The following is an 18778-nucleotide window of genomic DNA, read 5'->3' on the forward strand; positions in this document are numbered from 1 at the left end:
AGTCAAGATTTAGGCCAGGCACCACCTCCTTCAAAAAGTCTTCCCCAATTCTCTGGCCTCTCCTGCCCCCACCCCAAGTTAAGTCCTCTCCTCTGCAGTCTGTGCTGACCTTGTCGTGTGTTTTTGTCCTCCACAAGACCAGGAGCATTTAGATCTGTTACCTCTACTTCCCCAGTGCTTATTAGGATGCCCTGCATGGTACAGGCGCATAATAAAAGAATGGAAGAATGAACAAATGATCTGCAAAGAAGATTATTTTTAAGCTTATTTCCTTTTCCTATTCCTCAAGAAAACAATATGGAACAAAATAACCTGTTTGGTTGTATAACGTAACCAAAATGTAAATTTAACATGATTCGTTCCACATAAAGAGATCCTGGCCTTCATTGTTTTAATTTTTCCTTGGCTTCACTTTGAAAGTTAAACTGCCTGGGGTCATAGGATCCCAGGCTCAAGACCTGAAGCTGCTCTAAGTAGCTCTCTTCCTCCCAGTCCCTGGGACACACCCTCACTTCCCCACATCACACCACTGCCTCCTCACCTCTCTAATGTACTTGGGCTCCTGGCCTACAGAAGGCCAGGAAAGGAAAGGCCAGAAATGAGATAGCAGCCAAAATAGTGTTTTATACAACCTGGAATGTCACATAAAGGCTTAGGACATTTAACAAACCTGTTAGTTTACAAATGCTACATTTATTATCAGAGGCAGCCCTAAGCCTCTGACAAAGGAATCCCATCCCACTGCATTATCATCACCTGGATCAGGGAACAGGGAGCCAAGCACACTGAACTCACCATTCAGTGATCAGGCCATGGGTAATGACCTTGAGTCCTTGGATCTGAAACCCACGAGAAAGACCAGGAACCTGGGCCTTTTGCTCATCCTCAAGAGAAGTTAGATCCGAAAGCAAATCTGTAGGATCATGACAAATAATTAGGTTTAATTCTTTCTAATTAACTTAAAGCAACCACTCATTTTGCTTTTATGCTGAGTAAGATCTTTCATCTGTAGCAGCAGCCAAGCTATACCTCAGTTCCAGCTGCGTCCAGTGATAACCGTAACAGTGGCTAATGTGTGCTGGATGTTTTCTGAGTCTGGCACGGTGCTGAGTGCTTCTGCATCATCTCATTTAACTGATATGGACCCGTCAGTTCTCAGCAGGAATGGAAAGCATAATGCTAACTGGGAGGATTTATGTTCAGCTCTGCTACATACATAGGCATCTGTTTCCAACCCATTTCTACAGACCAAGAGGAGCCTCCAGCTTGTTCACAGATGGCTTAGAGGAAACTTACACTGCAATTTCTCCAACCCAGATAAATTCACACGTTCTAACCTGCATGCCTATAAACTTGGATTTGAAGGAAGTTTTCCCACTTCGAGGAGCCTAGGAGGAGCAAGGCACTGTTATTAATCATAAGGAAAGGTTGAAATTAAACTCTCGAATTTCACCAGTGTTTGTTAACTGTTTACAGCTTATTATTTTAAAGGAAGCAAACAGCTGTTTCAGACTCACAGGGTGGGGAGGCCTGGCAAGTTTACCCCCATCACCGAAGCCTTTCTCTCCACCTGGGCAGACTCAGAGAGGGGCCTGGCAAAGCCTTGGAAGACAGCCAATTCTTAAGAAGTGGTTCTATAAGGAGGGAACTGGGAACTAGCAGAGGAGTTTCGACCCTACCTCAAACTTCATAGAGCACAGCCACACCCTCCCTACAAGGGCGAGGCTGCCAAGTCCTGGTGAAAGAAGGTGGGGGGTGGGGGGTGGGGGGTGGGGGGGTTGGCTGGGTGCTGGAGCTCTTCACTGCCAAGCTGGAGGAAGCGGTTGGAGGCCAGCGTGGGGGAAGAGGAGGGCAACTGAGCCGGGCCTGGGGAAGGGTGTGGAGCAAGTCAGAGCCTTCTAAAAAAGCTCAGGATTCCTGGCAGCTGTGGCTGGAAGGCCTTCTAGTTCTCTTAAAAAGAGGGAGAGAGAGAGAAAAGAAAACAAAAAGTTTGCCTGAGCATGACTCTTCGCCAGTGCCTCTGCAGTGGCTCTCAGAGAAAGCCTGCCAGCCAGGGACAGACAGACAGCCCAATGGAGCAGAAGAGCTGCCAGAAGCCAGCCCACATCTGAGCGGGGGCTTGGAATGTTCTAGGGGTTGGGAGATTGCTCCCACTCTGGAAGAATTGGTTCAGAGACAATTGGCCATCCATATGGAAAAGATAAAGTAGATCTCTATCTCACAGCAGGCCTCCAAATAAATTCCATATGAACTGAAGACCAACAGGGTGTTTCTCCTATGGGGCAGATTGTGCTCAGAGACTCAGATTGTCTTTGTCAATAATTCATTTTACACAGATTCACTGTGGGAATTATAATAATAATATTTCATAAGCCAATAGCATACAGGATGTCTCTTAATAAGTCAATAACATACTCCAAACTAATGACAGATTAATTACACTATTGTTTCAGGCAAAGGAGAAATGAAAGAAATAAAGCCCATATTTAGCTGAGGTGTACCTTTCTAGGAGCTGGTTCCAGGTAGAGTCAGTACTTCCACCTAAAACCTGGGTATCAGCTGCCAGCTTAGGTCCCTTGCTGCTGGGGCATGTAGCTAGCAGGGGGTGGCACAGGGGTTGTCAGGCAAGGTGGGCTGCTCCAGAGTTATTAGTCCAGGGACCATTCATTACACGGTTTGCACCACTGCCTAGGAGGCGCAGCCTTGCCAAGGAGTCGATGTCCCTTCTCTTCCTGAGCCTGCTGCGTGGTTTAACACCACTGTTGACCAGGAGTAGCTTGGTCACAGCAGGAGCAAGTGTCTCAACCTCTTTGGGGAGCTATTTAGATCAGCAAAGAGTAGCTTTGCCCAGTCTGAACACTCCCCAGCTGCTGGTCAAACCCCTTGATTTTTAAAGTGTAAAAATCCATCACATGATGGACACCACTGCTGTCATTATGGTGTCAATGACATACTGGTCCTTGCCACTCAAGGTAAGAGAGTTCGGTAACGAAGTCCTAATATCCAACTTGAAAACAGTTTCATCAAAACGTGTCCAAACCACAAACACCTTTGCCCAAAACAAGCTTTCAAAACATGGGTTTAAAATCATAACAAGTCAGTCCACAACAGAAGGAGCAAGTAAAACTGTGATGGGGTTTTTGGAAGAAAACATGGAAGGACAGCTTTGTGATACTGGGAGAGGGGAAGCTTTCTTTAACAAGGTATGAAACATGCAAAACAGAAAGGAAAATATCAACATTGCTAAATCACAAGAATCCAATGTAGGGGCATCTAATCTAACATAGATGAAAAAATCAGATTACAAAAGGATATCACACTCTGATACCATTTATATAAAATTTCAAAACAAAAAATAGTAAAAATATACAATTATGCTTGTATATTTAAAACTTTTTGTAATTTAAAATAAAATAGAAATCACAATGAGCTATTCACACTACACTCATTAAGATGGGTATTATATTCAAGGAAAAAAAACCAGAAAGTAACAATTGTTGGCAAGGATGAGGAGAAATTGGAACCCTTGTGCATTGCTGGTGGGAATGTGAAATAGTGCAGCTGCTGTGGGAAATGTTATGCCAATTTCTCAAAAAATTAAACATAAAATTACTATAAAAAGGAACAAAGTTCGGATACATGCTACAACATGGAGTAACCTTGAGGACATTATGCTGAGTGAAATAAACCAGACACAAAAGGACAAATATTGTATGATTCCACTTATATGAGATACCTAAAATAGTCAAAATCATGGAAACAGAGAGTAGAACGGTATTGGGGGGTGGGGGGATCGAGAGTTATTGTTTAATGGGTACAGAGTTTCAGTTTGGGAAGATGACAAAGTTTTGGAAATGAATGGTAATGACGGCTGCAGAACAATGTGAATGCACTTTATGCCACAATCCTACACTTTAAAATGATCAAAATGGTATATCACGTTAGGTATGTTTAATTTAAAAACAGGAATTTAAAAGAAGAAATTGGGCTTCAATCCAGCCGGTCTGTCTAGTACAGCCGGCAGAGCTGTTCACCTGTCTACAGACAGTCGCCCTCCCCTCCCCCTCCCCCTCCCCTCCTCCTCCCCCTCCCTTCCTCCTCCTCCCCCTCCCTCACACCGGGTCGCTGCCCTGCAGCCCCGGCCTTTCACCGCGCAGACGCAGAGCTGGGGTGGGCGGGCCGGAGAGGGCTTGGCCTCACTCCGCGCCTTGCTGAATCCCAGCTGGAGCTGCCGTGCGGGAAGTGATGCCCAGGTTGGGCTCTCAGGCCCCGCGGTACGCGGGTAGGCCCGCAATGCACACGCGCAGACCGAGCACCCACGTCAATAAACGAGCGGAGAGGACGCTCCCCACGTCCTGCGCGCCCAGCTGCCAGCATTCGTCTCTGCCGCCACTCCGCGCCCGCGTCTGAAGAGCGATGCCCCGGGAGATCATCACCCTGCAGCTGGGCCAGTGCGGCAACCAGAGTGAGCGAGCGAGCGCCGGGCTCCTCCAGTCTCCGGTTCTGCCCCTTCGGGTCTCACCCAAGTTCTTGGCACCCTCCCCCTTTCCTTTCCATGCACCACCACCCCTGCCCTATTGCGCATGATGGATGCGCCCCAGACGGAGAGCCGCGCTTGGGTCCATCCTCTGAGTGTGACAGCCGCTGAGCCTAAACCTGGGCTTCTGAGGCCTTATGACTCTAGCAAACCCAGGTATCTCTCCGCATCCCCCAGTTGGGTTCGAGTTCTGGAAACAACTATGCGCCGAGCACGGTATCAGCCCCGAGGGCATCGTGGAGGAGTTCGCCACCGAGGGCACTGACCGCAAGGACGTCTTTTTCTACCAGGTGCCCCCAGCGCCTTGGACAGGACTGGCAGTGACCCAACGGGCCTAAAAGGAAGGGGAGTGGCATGGTACTGGGAAACCCGCTGGGCAGAGGAGCCAGGGCGAATGGCTTGAGGGAGGGCAGACAGGAGCCAGAGTTGGGAGGATGGAGGCCTGGGCAGACCTGAGTTGATTACCACCCCCACTCCCCACTCCCCTCTCCCCTGTGCCCTCAACAGGCAGACGATGAGCACTACATCCCCAGGGCGGTGCTGCTGGACCTGGAGCCCAGGGTGATCCATTCCATTCTCAACTCCCCCTATGCCAAGCTGTATAACCCAGAGAACATCTATCTGTCAGAGCACGGAGGAGGAGCTGGCAACAACTGGGCCAGCGGATTCTCCCAGGTACGCAGATGGCCATCCCTGAGACCCTGGATGTTTCCCCCTCAGAGCAAGGCAGGCTCAAGCAGCCTGGGGATTGACCAAACCTGATTGACTGTAAGAGATGAAGGATACCCTAACAGGAGGGACGGCCAGGAAAAGGTTTTTGCAAACTGTGCAAATCATTTGCAAAGTAACTTTTCTGAATTGAGGGCCATAGGCTGAGGCTCTGCTTGAGGGTGGCAGCAGTGTTCTTTGCGCTGAAGAGAGGGTCTCCAGAACCTTCATCCTGACCCCCCCATGTCTCTAACAGGGTGAGAAAATCCATGAAGACATTTTTGACATCATAGACCGAGAAGCAGATGGCAGTGATAGCCTAGAGGTGAGGTTCTGCCCTACTGAAGAAAAACAAAGACTGAAGAGTGCTGGGGAAAGGTCAGGACATAGCCTGAATAAGTCGTGTGATAGGGGCAATTCAATTCCAAAGTGATTTATTGCGCATCAGATGTGAGATACCCAGGTAAATACAGTGCTTGTCCTCAAAGAGATCCTAATCTGGTTGGCATCAGTTCCTGAGGCATGAGTCTTCCTCCCAAGGAGCCTCAGCCTGGATGGACACCACAAAGAAGCCTTGAGACATGAGTACATGAGAATAGGGAATGAGACAAGCCTGAAGCCTCTCCCTCAGACCCCTGGAGTCTGCCTCTCCATCCCTCCTCATGCAGGGCTTCGTGCTGTGTCATTCTATCGCTGGGGGTACAGGTTCTGGCCTGGGCTCCTACCTTCTGGAACGACTGAATGACAGGTAAGGCTGTGTTTGGGGAGAAGGCGTTAGCCTTGGTGATATCTTTCCTTTTTGTCCTTTTTTCCTCTTGGACTGGAAGGCCTGCCACTACTCCTTTGAGTCATAGGTAGAAAGAGAGCCTGGGCACCCAGGGAACATCCTGGAAGCAATAGCTTCTGGGGGGCACAGGTTGGGGGATAGAGGGGAGAGGAGAGGAGGGGACCTATAGGGTTTGATGCTTTAGGCTGACCCTTTTTGGCTCCTGGGGTCTGAGAACCAGTTCTGCCCTTGGGCCTTTTTACAAGAGCTTGATGGCATGTGGAAGGAATGGCCCCTGTTGTCCCTACAGAAGACAGAGATGGGCTCTGATGGGAGACCTTCCAATTCATTGTGCCACTTTCCCCTTTACCTCTTTCTCACCCCCAGGTATCCCAAGAAGCTAGTGCAGACATACTCAGTGTTTCCCAACCAAGATGAGATGAGCGATGTGGTGGTGCAGCCCTACAACTCACTGCTCACGCTCAAGAGGCTGACCCAGAACGCAGACTGTGTGGTGAGAACAAGAGGAGGGAGTGGGGGCCTTTGGTCTGCCTCCCTAAACCAGTGATACACACACACCCTGCCCTTCCCAAGCCCCTGCCCAGAGAATGGAGGACCAACAAAGCCATAGATGGTGGCCCAAATTATGAAATAAGGATGGGACTCCAAGTTGTTTGCAGTCCCTTTAGGCAGCAAGACTCTCAACAAAGGTGCTATCCCTTATGTGTCCTCATTTAGCCTTTTCAATGCATACTCATGCTTCACTTCTCAGCTCAGAGGTCACTTTCTTAGCTAAACCTTGCCTGATGACTCAGTCAAGGTCAAATTCCTTTGTGCATATTTTAGTCTCTAAAGCTCTGACTATACTTTTTTCATGTTTTATATATAATGTTGGTCTTCCTCCACTAGACTGTAGACCTGGTGAGGGGAAGACTGTCAGTTTTACTCTCCATAGGATGTCCAGAGCCTGACAGTGTGTGGCACAGGAGGAAAATCATATACTTGTTGATTGCACTAGATGGTAGAAAGTGTCTGCTCATGCCCCTAGGCAGTACTTTACTTTTAAATCAACACATCTACGTTCTGATTTTGGAGTTTAGATGGGGGCTGAGCTTATGACTTATTTTTCTGCCCCCTTTCTCTTCAAAAAGGTGCTGTGACCTTCTTCTGTCCCCCCAGGTGGTGCTGGACAACACAGCCCTGAACCGGATTGCCACAGACCGCCTGCACATCCAGAACCCGTCCTTCTCCCAGATCAACCAGCTGGTGAGCCCCACTCCTGGACTCCCTTCGACTGGAACCCCTTCTTGCCAGAGTGCCGCCTGGGGAAGGGAGCCCCCCACCCCGAGGCAAGGCCATGACATGGCACCCATCCCCAGGTGTCCACCATCATGTCCGCCAGCACCACCACGCTGCGCTACCCCGGCTACATGAACAACGACCTCATTGGCCTCATCGCCTCGCTCATTCCCACACCACGGCTCCACTTCCTCATGACCGGCTACACCCCCCTCACCACAGACCAGTCGGTAAGAGCGGCCCTCCGTGTCCCAGGCTCTGCCCAGGCCTTTCTCTTCTGCCTCCCTGGGATCTGCCCTTTGCGGCCGCTGGAGGCTCCGTGCTCAGGGACTGGCACAGACCTTACGGCTTCTTGTTGACTTGCTCTCCTCTGCCCTCTGCCTCTGGCTCCCCCCAGGACCTGGGCTACACGGGGTCTGCTTGGGCTTCTGCACGGGGGAGTGAATTCGCTGAGCTAAGGAGGGCTAAGAGCCCTGGTCCCACAGCAGAGGCTCAGTTTAGAGCTGAATCTAAAGTCACTCCCCAAAGAGACTGTACTACCCTGAAGCCAGTGGGGGCCATGTGTTGCCTACTCCTCTCTGGACCATGTCCTGAGTGTGGGCTGCTGTCCCCTCAGGTGGCCAGCGTGAGGAAGACCACGGTCCTGGATGTCATGAGGCGGCTGCTGCAGCCCAAGAACGTGATGGTGTCCACAGGCCGGGATCGCCAGACCAACCACTGCTACATCGCCATCCTCAACATCATCCAGGGGGAGGTGGACCCCACCCAGGTAGGCGAGGCCCCTCGGTTCCACCCCCACAACCCACAGGGGTAGAGGAGAGGCTACCACCCCCACTCGTGTGCCCACCCCAGGTCCACAAGAGCCTGCAAAGGATCCGGGAACGGAAGCTGGCCAACTTCATCCCCTGGGGCCCAGCCAGCATCCAGGTGGCACTGTCGAGGAAGTCTCCCTACCTGCCCTCAGCCCACCGGGTCAGCGGGCTCATGATGGCCAATCACACCAGCATCTCCTCGGTGAGGCTAGACCATGAGTACCATGGTCATCTTTGGCCACTCAGTCCCATTAGCCACCTTCATCATTCTACCCCCTTCTGTTCTAACCCCCATCTTTCACCAGTTCCCATTCTGGAGATTTCTCTCTTTTAGCTTTTTGAAAGTTCCTGCCAGCAGTATGACAAGTTGCGGAAGCGGGAGGCCTTTCTGGAGCAGTTCCGCAAGGAGGACATTTTCAAGGAGAACTTTGATGAGCTGGACAGGTCCAGGGAGGTTGTGCAGGAGCTCATTGATGAGTACCACGCAGCCACGCGGCCGGACTACATCTCCTGGGGCACCCAGGGGCAGTGACTTCCTCCCCACCACTTCCCCTGGGAAGTTAGCACAGCTCCCATCATGCCTGGGCCCTCTGACCAAAATTGCCCTTTCCAACCTTTCTAGGTTCATCTCCAGCCCAGGAGCTGTCCCTACTTCTTCCCTTCCCTGCCCCTTGAAATGCTTATTTAGCTCTAATAACGCAATAAAGCTTGGTTGTGAATATAGTCAGGGCTTGGTCTGTGAATTGGACTGTGTTCCTCCTCAGTTCCCAGGCATTATTGGCAGGGTAGGCTTTACCTGCTCTAGCTTCTTACAGCTTAGTTTAGGTCTTATCATACCCACTGTTACCACTGGCATCTTTTACCTAGAACTAGGCTGTTTACTGGAGTCAGTCCTATTCTCAAGACTAGAGAGGGTTGCTGAGGTCTGCTGTTTCCTCACTGATGAAGCTCCTGCCCCAGGAAGGGAGGATCAGTACTGCCCCAAACTCCTCCATTCATGGCAGAGGCTGTTGGAGCTACTGAAGGGGGGCCTGCAGCATTCTGAGCAGGTCAGGAGAGCCGGGACTCTGGATTCCCAGTGCCCAAGGTCATTCATTAGATGCTCAGGAACACAAACCAATTCAACCCAACCTTATAAAGCAGGAACCAAACACAGGAGTAGGGCTGAGCCCATCCTGAAAAGTTCTTTATCTGAGCCAGAGAAGTTCTTGGGTTTGGTCCTGCCCCAAGCTTCTCTCCATTCTAGTCCCAAAGCAGGTACACCAAAGATGGATCCAGTCAGAGCCCAGAAGCTGAACACCAGGGTAGGAACTGGGTATTGCCAGTCCTGATAATTCACTGCCCTCTGGCCTCAGGGAGGCCACCCCTATGCCACTCAGCAGGGAAGAGAGGGTGAGTAATTGCCAGCTTCCAAAGCTGCCCTCTTGCTACCCCACCCACCACCTTAAGACAGCTACTGGCCAAGAGGAGGTTAAATCCAGAAGGTCAAAGAGGGTGGAGCCCTGTGGTATCCAGGGTGCCCTCAGTACTGGTAAAAGCCCAGAGTGTGGGTGTCCCTGGGGTGGAGCTCTGAGCTATGGGGCTCCAGTTTGTCCCACTGACAGACAACATTCCCACAGGAGGGGTTTGTGTAAATAAAGATTTTTTTTTTTTTTTTTTGCTTCTCTTCTACAAATAAATTAAGAAACAAACTAGAAAATTGTCTGCACCTACTGCAGCCTTTGGGTGTGGGGTGTGCCCTGTCCCTGCAGGGCCGAAAGGGTCCATGGTTCTCTTAAATCTCAGAGCAATCCAGGTCCAGGCAGGAAGGAGGTCATGACCTCTTGGCAGGCTCAGTCCTGCAGCTGCCCCAAGCAGCCAGACTGTCCCTGGGGCTCGTCCAGGCCCGGGTGCTGCCTGGGAGGGGAGGTGTCTGGCAGATCTTGGCATGGAGGAGGGCTGCTGTGGGGCCTCTCAGGGGAGGGGTTGGCCAAGTAGGCATTCACCAGTTGCATGATCTCTTCTACCTAAGAGAGAGTAGAGGTCAGAGGGCAGTAGAGACCACTGGGTTCTCTGTTATCCTTTACCCAGGCTCCTTACCAAGGCCTTAAATCAGCTGTCTGCCCCCTGCAGCCTTCCCTTCCTTCTCTTCACACTCTCCCTTACCTATGTGCCAGCCACACTTGCTTCTTTCTGATCCTCTAATATGCTGTTTATTTTCACCCCAGGGCCTTTGCACTTGCACGTCCTGCTACCTGAGGCTGTTCTCCCAGATCTTCCTATGGCTAGCTTAAATGGCTCCTTCTTTGAGTGTCCTTCCCTGACCATCCTAATGCTGTGGCCCCTCTAGTCACTCCCCCTCACACTACCCTTTCCTTTATACCACTGACCAGTAGTATCTTAAATAGTCTTTGATTCCTTGTCAGTGTCTGACTCCCTTGTAAGCTCCTTGGAGCTTGTCTTTGATCATAGCTGGATCCCAGCACCTAGAGCTGTACCCTGCCCATGCTCAGTGTTTAATAAATGTTTCTTGTTTCCCTTCCTTTTTCCTTCCACATCCTTCCCACTCACCTGGGGGCTCTGCAGGAGGAGCTGGCTCTCTCCTACCCTCAGTGCCAGGGTATGGGGGCCCATTAGCTGGCAGGCGGCCACATGACCATAGCTGACACTGTGGATGGGCTCTGTCTCACCCGGTCGGGAGAGGGACATGGCCTTGGCTCCCAGGCCCAGGCATAGCTTCTGTGGAGTGCCCCCACCAGGCTCCTGCAGACACACAGGCAGAGTCAGAATGAAAGAAGCAGAGGCTGCAGCATTACTTTGGGTTGGGGAAGATGGCTGTGAGCAGGGTGTCCCCGTTCCCCCTGTGATCCACTGTGGAGGTGTGGAAGGGGCTGAGGCTCCAGGGAGGTGAGCGCCCAAGGACCTGTGACACCTGGGGTCTGAGATGGGCAGCTGTGCTGGGTGTAGGGATGAAGTGACCCACAGTGCTGGTCAGTGACTCTGGGGCAAAGGTGTGGGGCTTGGGCCACCAGAGTCCCTTCTCCCTTTTCCCCCTCACCGTGCTCAGCTCCAGAACGTCATACCGAGCAGCGCCGAACCCTGGACACTGCGCCGCCAGAGCCAGGTAGGCAGCCATGGCCTCAGCTCGGCCCATGCCGCGTAGCCGCTTCCAGCCGCCCAGTACAGCAGCCGCCGTGCCGGCGCCACCTCCTCCCTCGTGAGGCACGCTTCCCGCCCTTCGGCCGGCCCCGCTGCGCCGGGTCCGCTCCACGCGCCTCTTGGCTAGGCCCGGGCTCCAGACTGCCCCGGCCAGCAGGGCGGCGGAGCGGGGAGGCCTGGGGACCGACCGAGGAGGGCCTTCACGCGGCGGGGACGGGGACGGCAGCAGGCGGTCTAGGCGCGGCAGCGGCGCCCGCGGGGAGAAGTCCCGGTGCAGGCTCTGCAGGCGCAGCGCCGCCAGGGCGCGCAGCGTGTCGTCGGGCGGGGGCGGCCGGCCGCGCAGCAGCAGAGCGTGAGCCTGCGGGGAGGCACCGGACATCAGCGTAGGGAACGGAGGCTGTCCCGCAGCGAAAACACCTCGGGGTGTGGAATCTGGGGTCTGGGTTCGAGAAAACCTTCCGCGGGGTCGCCATAGCGATTAAATGAGCTGGCCCAGAAACGGGGGGTTCAGGTTCGGGGTCTTTTGGGAAGCCTTAATGCTGGAGATCCTCACTTGCTCAAAGAGGAAAGGCAGTTCATGACCGTCTGGGGACAGCCCCTCAGGGTGCAGAGGTCCGTGAAGACGCAGACAGAGTCTCCAACCGGAGTCCGGCGAGTCCTCCAGCCCAACTTCTTCCGCCGCCAAACTGCAGAAGAGATAAGACCCTGATGCCGGGCGGAAGCAGGGCTCCCCGAGGCTCCTGCCTCTGGGGAAAGGGGCGGACCTAGGGGGCGGGGTCAGAATTTGGGGCGGGGCCCGGGCTGGAGGCTGCGCTTGGGAGAGCCAGGCATCCAGACTGCAAACCGCTCGCAGGCAGGAGTCCATCTAAGACCCAGCAAAATAACTGTGCAGGACAAGTGGCAAGCGCTCGGTAAGCGTTTGCTTAGGGGTTGACCGAAGCTAAGAGGCAGATGAGCTAGCGGAGAGCAGGACTGGGGCTGGACATTTACTTCTCAAACCTGGTGAGCACATCAGCCACGAGAGTGCCCCCAGCCAGGGCTCGCTCCTGGGCCCCTCGCTGCTCATACAGCGCGAATGAGTTTCGGCTGCGCGCCAAGCCCAGCCGCCCCACCAGCTCTCGAGCAACCTGGCAGGGAGAGAGCGTGCGGAGAAGGTCAGAACGCGCAGGGTTCTTGCCAGTACTTCTGAAGGGGCTGATCCAACTGGAGGGGTCTTCCAGGTCTCTTAGTCCCGTCACACACACCCCTTACCCAAATGAATCTCAGATTCGGGGCAGAACTCGGGCCCAGGAACTAGGAAAACTGGGCACGGGAAGCTGGGTGGAAGGGTTGAGGTTTCAAGGGTTTTCTCTGGCCTTACCTCCCCTGCCGTGGTGTGGGAATCTATGGCCACAGGGCAGGCACCAGCCCCCGGACAGTGTACGGTGCACAACAGCTCCTGCCGTCGGCTCAGCGCGGAAATCTCTGCCAGAGATGGCACCAGCTCTCGGCCGCTAGTTCGGCCCAGCGCTTTCCGGATGAAACGTGCGTATTCTGCCAGCTCTGAGTCCGGGAGCGCCTGCTCAGTCCTGGGTTAGGGAGAACCCGAGGATCAGTGCTCAGAGGGCTTTCCTTCTACCCCGTCCCTCCCTCCTTCTTTTATTATTATTATTATTATTTTTTTTATCTCATCGATTCCCTCCCCACCAATTCTAAGTTCCTTGAAGGCAGCTACTGGCTCTTCTGAATCTACCCCTGGTGCTCTGTATAGAGTTGAATTACTTTCTCGGGTCTCTGGCGTCTCTCTCCTAAGCGGCCCCTCCTAGTTCCAAAGTCTCCAGGGTATTTCTTCGGGTTGAAATCCAAAATCTAGCCACATTCTGCTTTCCAATCTAAAAGCCCTGGAGCTGGACTGCACCAGCCCCGAGGGAAAGCAGCCTTTTTATAATTCCTCTGCCCAAAGGAGGCATCTTACTGTAATTCCAAATGGGATATGGTCTCTTAATTCCCACAAGGAAACTACATTTTAGCAGCAGCCCTGACCTTGGGCAAGTCCATTTCCTTCTCTGGGTCTAAATTCTCTATCTGCCAAACCATTTGGAAAGGCCTGTCCTTCTCTCCCAACCCTGTAGTTTCCTTGCCTTGGCTTTACTCCACTTCCTCCCCTCTCACCTCTCCAGATGCCCCAGGAGGTGCCCCCTTACGGCTACCCCAGGCCGGAAGGTGCAGCTCATGCAGGTGAGGAGCTGCCAGTACCGCAGAGCCGCGGGGTCTTGGGTAGCCGGGGGCCCGGGCGGACCCGCGGGGCCCGAGGTCTGCTTAGCCAGCTGCAGGAAGAGTTCGTCGCGCAGCGCGGGCAGGTCCCGGCAGGTCTGGAGCACACCCTGCATCAGGGGCCCGGGGCGCCGCGCCCCCTCCAGCGCCTGCAGCGCCAGGAACAGCCTCACCGCCTCCTCGCGCAAGGGTGCGTAGCCTGGACCTGCGGGAGGGTGGGGGCGGAGGGACGGTTTGGAGAGGGGACACAGAGCTGGGTCCTGAGAGGAAGGCACGAACCGAGGGAAGGTCAGAGGGAGTATAAGGGGACGGGGGTGGTGAGGAGGGGAGAGTACGAACGACAGGAAGAGTGAAAGGAAAGCAGTGGTCCCCACAGAGCTACATTCTCAACCCCCGACTCCCAGGGCTCTCTCCCTCCGGATCAGCTAAGATTGCACTTTGAGCTAAGGCAGAGAGAGAGTCTCAAGGACAGAACTGCAAACCCCAGATTCTGTAATTGGGTACGGAGAGCCATCACCACGGGCCAGAAAACAGGCTGACTGGGAGTCAGAAAACCAGGCTTCTTCTCCCAGCTCCCCATAATGCTCTAGCTTTAGGACCTGGGCCAGTCACTATTCTCTTTTGGGGAGCAGTATAGCTGGATGAGGCTGGCACATTCTCCCAAAGTGGTGGCTTTTCCAAAAGGTAGTTTGACGTGGTCTTAATAGCACAATAGAAAATAGAAGAGAGAATATAAAAACTCATGAAGGAACATCGGTTATTAGAATAAGACCCAGAGAAAAGATGGTCAAAAGGGTACTTTTTTTGGTGCTGGCTTCCCTCCCCTCCACCCGGGGTATCAGTCTGGTCAGCTTCCAGTGTCAGCTAAGGAGCTGGGTAGGCCCCCTGACGACTCCTAGATCTCTGTCAGGAGAGGCATTCAGATTCCCCATCCAGGGTACTTGGGCCATGGCACACTCACCTGGGGCGCTGACTCCGTAGGGCAGGGGCAGGAGTGGGGCATACAAGGCCCCACTGGTGTGCCTCAGAATCGGGTTCCGGCAGTAAATAAGGGCTATGGCCTCCGGGTCCCCACAACTCTCCTAGAGGCCAGGGTTAGGGTGACAGTGATGGAAAAGAGGGTTCTCCGTGAACCCAGAAGTCTTCTGTGTCCACCACCCTCCTCTTTCTCACTAAGTCCCCTCTCTCGCACCTGAATGTCCCTGAGCAGCAGCTGGGTGGGGGTCTCCAGCGGCGCCTTGGAGGCTATCACTTCGCGCAGCACCACGCCCCAGCGCTCCGCCTCGGCCTGACGCGGGGAGCAAAGCCGGACGCTGTGCTTCCGGCCAGACACGGTCACTGACCACAGACCTGAAGGAAAGAGAGGCCACGGAGGGCAATCAGGACCGGCTAGGGCCTCTGCTCAGGGAGGTAGAAGACTCCCTATGAGGTCTCACCGGTTTCCTTAGGCCTGCGCTCCGGGCCAGTCACCGAACACAGGCTGGTAAGCACGAGGCTCCCGAGGCGCCGCGCCCCCTTCCCGCTGCTGCTGAACTGGTCCAGGGAGTCCCGGGTGAGCACGAACCAGGCCCGGCGCGGGGGCAGCCAGGGCCGCGCCCCTCCTCCTCGGGGCTCGCGGTACAACCAACCTGGGGGGAGGAGAGGGAGGAAAAGGGGACCAGCATTAGTCATACTCCCCTGGAGGGCTGGGATTGGAGACCTTCAGAGTGCATAAAGTGGATCCCCACCTTTCACGACAACGTCCGGGTCGTCCTCCGGCGCCCCCTTCTCTGGGATGAGGCTCCGCGTCTCCTCCCAGCTCTGCAGCCTGGGCCAGAGGAGAAAAGGGTTGGGTAAGGCTGCTGATCCTGCACCCCGCCTCCAGGGGGCTCCTCAGTAGGGGCTCCCCAGACCGCGAGGGGTGCTGTTCTGGGGCTGGGCACCCCTCCCCCAGGCTGTGGGAACCACTGGGCCACTCTGACCTCGGACCAGAAATAGCCTGAACCCCCCCTTCCTCCCCGCGCCCCCAGCCGGACCGCCCCCCGGGACCCCGGCCAAACCACAGCGTCCGGCATAAGGCCTCTCCCTTATTGCACAACCGAGGTTGGGAAGACGACGAAGATGGGAGGAGGGGTCCCGGGAACCGGCTGGGGTCTCCAGACCATGGGACGCAGGGGCGGAGCTCACCTGTCTAAGACCTGTCCGCTCCTCACAGGCTGAGTCAGTGTCACATCCAAGGGGCCCTGGAGAAACAGGCAGGGCAGCCCTCAGAATCAGAGCCTTCATCGCGGGATGCCAGTGGCTCCTGTTCCCAGGACAGCTCTGCTCAGGGGATTGAGGAGTCAGGATCGTGACTGTGACCGAGCAGGCTGAAGATGCCGGGCTCGCCCCTTCCGCCAGTCTATACCGAAGAGCCCAGGCTCCCGCCATGTCTCAGTTATCCTTTGAAGATGCAATTAGAGGTGGTGGGGAAAGTGGAAAGATCACTGCGCAGGGAGTTAGGAGACCCGCGTTCTGATATCATCTCAACCACTAACTCTGGTAGACCCTTGAGTCCTTGGGCCTTAGCTGTCCCATCTTTGAAAAGGGAGGTGTGGATGAAGTCCCCTTTTGTTATGGAAGGCTGCAAGTCACCCCCTCCTCATTTTCCTTCCTTGGGTGGAGGGCTGGCAAGCGATTGGGCACAGAGGTGAAGGAAGGGGAGAGATCTGTTTCAGTATTGGACTTTAAGAGCTTTTTATGCCCTCCCACAGACACCCCTGAGACTCAGTGGTAAGCAGAGACCCTGCCCCTTTGCTGGGGCTCAGGAAAGGGTAGGCCAGGTTGAGGAATGGCAAACACCCCCTAGTCTGGGATTTTTTCCCCTTCCCCATCGTCCCCCATGTCCTGCAACTTCAACTGTAGACTTGGGTCTGAAAGACGGAAACCCATCCAGCAGCCAGGTCAGGCAGGAACTGTGCCCTCCCGTTGAGCCCAGACTGCTAAAGCCAAGAGGGTGGGTGGGGGAGGAGGGCCAGGACACCTGTCCCCAGGCTCTGGGGAGGGGGGTGGAGGTGGAGCATGAAGGAGGCAATGGTGTGGTTCACAGAGCTGACCCTGTTCCAGGCTGGAAGCACGGGGACGCCTAGGTTCTGTGCCTTCCAGGGCGCGATCCACCTATTTTTTGGAGGATCTGAGAGGGGTTCTCAGTCACACCACCAGGTGCTGACCACTCACTCAGACCAATTCCCCTAATCGCAGTCCCCTGCCTTACTGCCTCCCTCCCTCCCTCCCTCTATATTTATCCGCCCTCCGCCTCCGCCAGGTGCTGGCGCCGGCCCCGCAGCGCAGCCCGCCCCACCCGGGCACAGAGCCACCGGGCCTGCTGGGGACCCCTGAGCGGGGGATGGGAACCTGACCCAGGCCACAGCAAATGGGAGTCTGGTTGCCGGTGTGCAGGGACATCGGAGAGGGGACGTCAGGGGTTGGAGTTCTCCCACACCAAGCGAGTCACAGTTTCCCCATGGGAAGATTCGGCAAAACTGGGTAGCCGAGTGGTCTTAACCATCCTTTCAGGGATTCCCCGAGAGCCTCACCACGGAGGGCCGAAAGTTCCGTCCTGAGAGGCAGGTTAATGACGAGGGGTCCTGGAAGAGTTGTAGCGCCCAGCTCCCTCTCTGTGGGGTCCCCGCCACGGACCCCAATCTGAGGATGCCTTCTCCCCCGCGCCCAGGTCGCCGCGGCGGGAGCTCCAGCATCTGGCCCCAGAGCTCCTCGCTCACGAACTGGGAGCGGAGCGGACCCAGGAGTCCCAGCTGCCCAGCCGGCCTCGCCACATTCCTCGGCGCTGGCGGAGGCGGAAGGAGACGGGATGGGACGCGGACCCGGGGAAGAAGGGAGAGGCAGGGCCAGGTCGGGCCACGCGTGACGCCTCCCCTGCCTCAGGGCCCCCAGCAGGTGGACAGCGCCCAGCGTGCGGCGCAAGGCCCACAGGCACATCCCGAGTAGGGCAGTTTCTCGAGTTCCCGGGGGCTTCTGGCTCCCAAAACCTCTCCCACGTCCCCAGTCCGCCAAGAAAACGGCGTTCGGCTGGAGTCTGGAGCAGGATCAGGCGTGACGGCCAGTTGTAGTGAGGATTGAGACAAGGCTCCAAACCCCCCGGGACTTACCCTCCTCCCGCCGCCCGCTGGACTCGGGGTCCGTAGCTCAAAGGTCTCCTCGTCCTCGTCCTCGTCCCCGTCCCCGCTAAACTCGCCGTCCCCGTAGTCCCGGTGCAGAAGAGTAAAGCCTCGACGGCAGCAGAGCAGCCACCACAATCCCCCGGGAAGAGGCATCCGGGCGAGTAGCCGGGGGATGGGGGTGCGGGCAGCAGGGGCCGAGCTGCAGGGGGTCGGGGAAACTGGCGGGGCTCAGACGCAAGCGAGTGAAAGAGGAGACGGGAGGAGGGGAAGAGAGAGGTGGACAGGGAGGAGGCAGTGTCTAGCTTTGGGGTGCAAGGGGTCGTTAGCTAGAGCCTGCGGGGGGCTCAGTGTCTGGGCCCCCGGAGGGGGAGGGGGGAAAGCGTCCAGGGCCCGGGTGGCGGGGGTAGGGGGGAAAGCAGGGAGCAATGTCCTGAGCTGAGAAGTAGTGTCCGTTGTAGTGTCCAGCCCTGTGGGGGGCAGTGTCCGGTGCAGTGTCCGAGGTGGGCAGTTGTCCAAGCTCCAGGGACGGTCGTGTCCGGTAGGGCGTCCGGTGGCCGGGGCCCGGGCCGCGCGCGCTGCGCTCCCTGCAGCCCCGGGACTGGCGCGCTAGGGGCGCGAGCACAGCGCCGGGACCCCGCCTCCTCAACCTTCTCCCCTCCGCGAGGGGCCCCCCTTCTCTCTTCTTTCTCTCCTCCCTTCTTTACAGGGCAGGGTCCAGTTTTCGTCACAGCCTCCTCTGCCCAATCCCTGTGCCTGGCGCCGTGAGCGGCCACCAATCAGGCTACTGAAACTGCGGCGGTTTGCATCATGTGTCCCTGGCTTGGTGACAGCGGTGAGGGGCAGGGGTGTAGGGAGGGAGGAGGCGGCGCGATGTTAGCCACACCCCTGCCTCTGAGGTAGGACGCGGAGTGCTAGTGACATCACGGAAGCCCGCCTTCCTGCCCTACTATTAACTATTGGCTTACCAACCAACATATTCAAAACCCTCTTGAGAAGAAGCTTTGGAGAACGAAGGGCAGAGGGAAAAGGGGAAGGCCCCGACCGCTGCCCTCTGAATTCCTCTGTCTTCTTAGGGTCTCTGCGCCAGGCACAGCTCTAGAGGTGGCCCTCCTCCCCTGGATGCTTC

The 18778-nt window shown here is 55.6% G+C and overlaps 2 protein-coding genes across 8 annotated transcripts; one reads left to right on the forward strand and one right to left on the reverse strand.

Annotated features, from left to right (window-relative positions):
• The first annotated feature begins 4164 nt into the window (after positions 1 to 4164).
• On the forward strand, positions 4165 to 9453 carry LOC108386056 (tubulin gamma-2 chain). Of its 4 annotated transcripts, none has more exons than XM_037019747.2 (11): positions 4165 to 4465; positions 4715 to 4827; positions 5045 to 5212; positions 5502 to 5570; positions 5914 to 5993; positions 6399 to 6525; positions 7191 to 7277; positions 7391 to 7540; positions 7927 to 8079; positions 8163 to 8324; positions 8428 to 9453. In XM_037019747.2, exons 1-11 carry the CDS (start codon positions 4417 to 4419, stop codon positions 9451 to 9453), a joined length of 2184 nt encoding a protein of 727 aa, XP_036875642.1. In that variant the 5' UTR covers positions 4165 to 4416. The 4 variants fall into 4 exon arrangements, with proteins under 4 accessions (XP_036875642.1, XP_036875644.1, XP_036875643.1 ...); XM_037019749.2 differs by having other exon boundaries at positions 4176 to 4465; positions 8457 to 8845; XM_037019748.2 differs by having other exon boundaries at positions 4430 to 4465; positions 4715 to 4894.
• On the reverse strand, positions 9282 to 18404 carry PLEKHH3 (pleckstrin homology, MyTH4 and FERM domain containing H3). 4 transcript variants are annotated; one of them, XM_037019742.2, is made up of 14 exons: positions 17641 to 17780; positions 17068 to 17318; positions 15680 to 15735; positions 15241 to 15320; positions 14950 to 15141; positions 14706 to 14863; positions 14475 to 14595; positions 13412 to 13718; positions 12621 to 12828; positions 12251 to 12387; positions 11814 to 11946; positions 11160 to 11618; positions 10673 to 10864; positions 9282 to 10128 (listed from the first exon to the last, which is right to left on the reverse strand). In XM_037019742.2, the coding sequence occupies exons 2-14, from the start codon at positions 17227 to 17229 to the stop codon at positions 9955 to 9957; spliced, it is 2379 nt and encodes a 792-aa protein (XP_036875637.1). In that variant the 5' UTR covers positions 17230 to 17318; positions 17641 to 17780; the 3' UTR covers positions 9282 to 9954. The 4 variants fall into 4 exon arrangements, 3 of the variants coding, with proteins under 3 accessions (XP_036875637.1, XP_036875638.1, XP_036875636.1); XR_005061690.2 differs by lacking the exon at positions 17068 to 17318 and having other exon boundaries at positions 11185 to 11618; positions 17641 to 18404; XM_037019743.2 differs by lacking the exon at positions 17068 to 17318 and having other exon boundaries at positions 12260 to 12387; positions 17641 to 18365.
• Between the last annotated feature and the right edge of the window lie 374 nt (positions 18405 to 18778).

The sequence above is a fragment of the Manis javanica genome, chromosome 4 (genome assembly GCF_040802235.1).
Source record: "Manis javanica isolate MJ-LG chromosome 4, MJ_LKY, whole genome shotgun sequence".
Classification (NCBI taxonomy): Eukaryota; Metazoa; Chordata; class Mammalia; order Pholidota; family Manidae; genus Manis; species Manis javanica.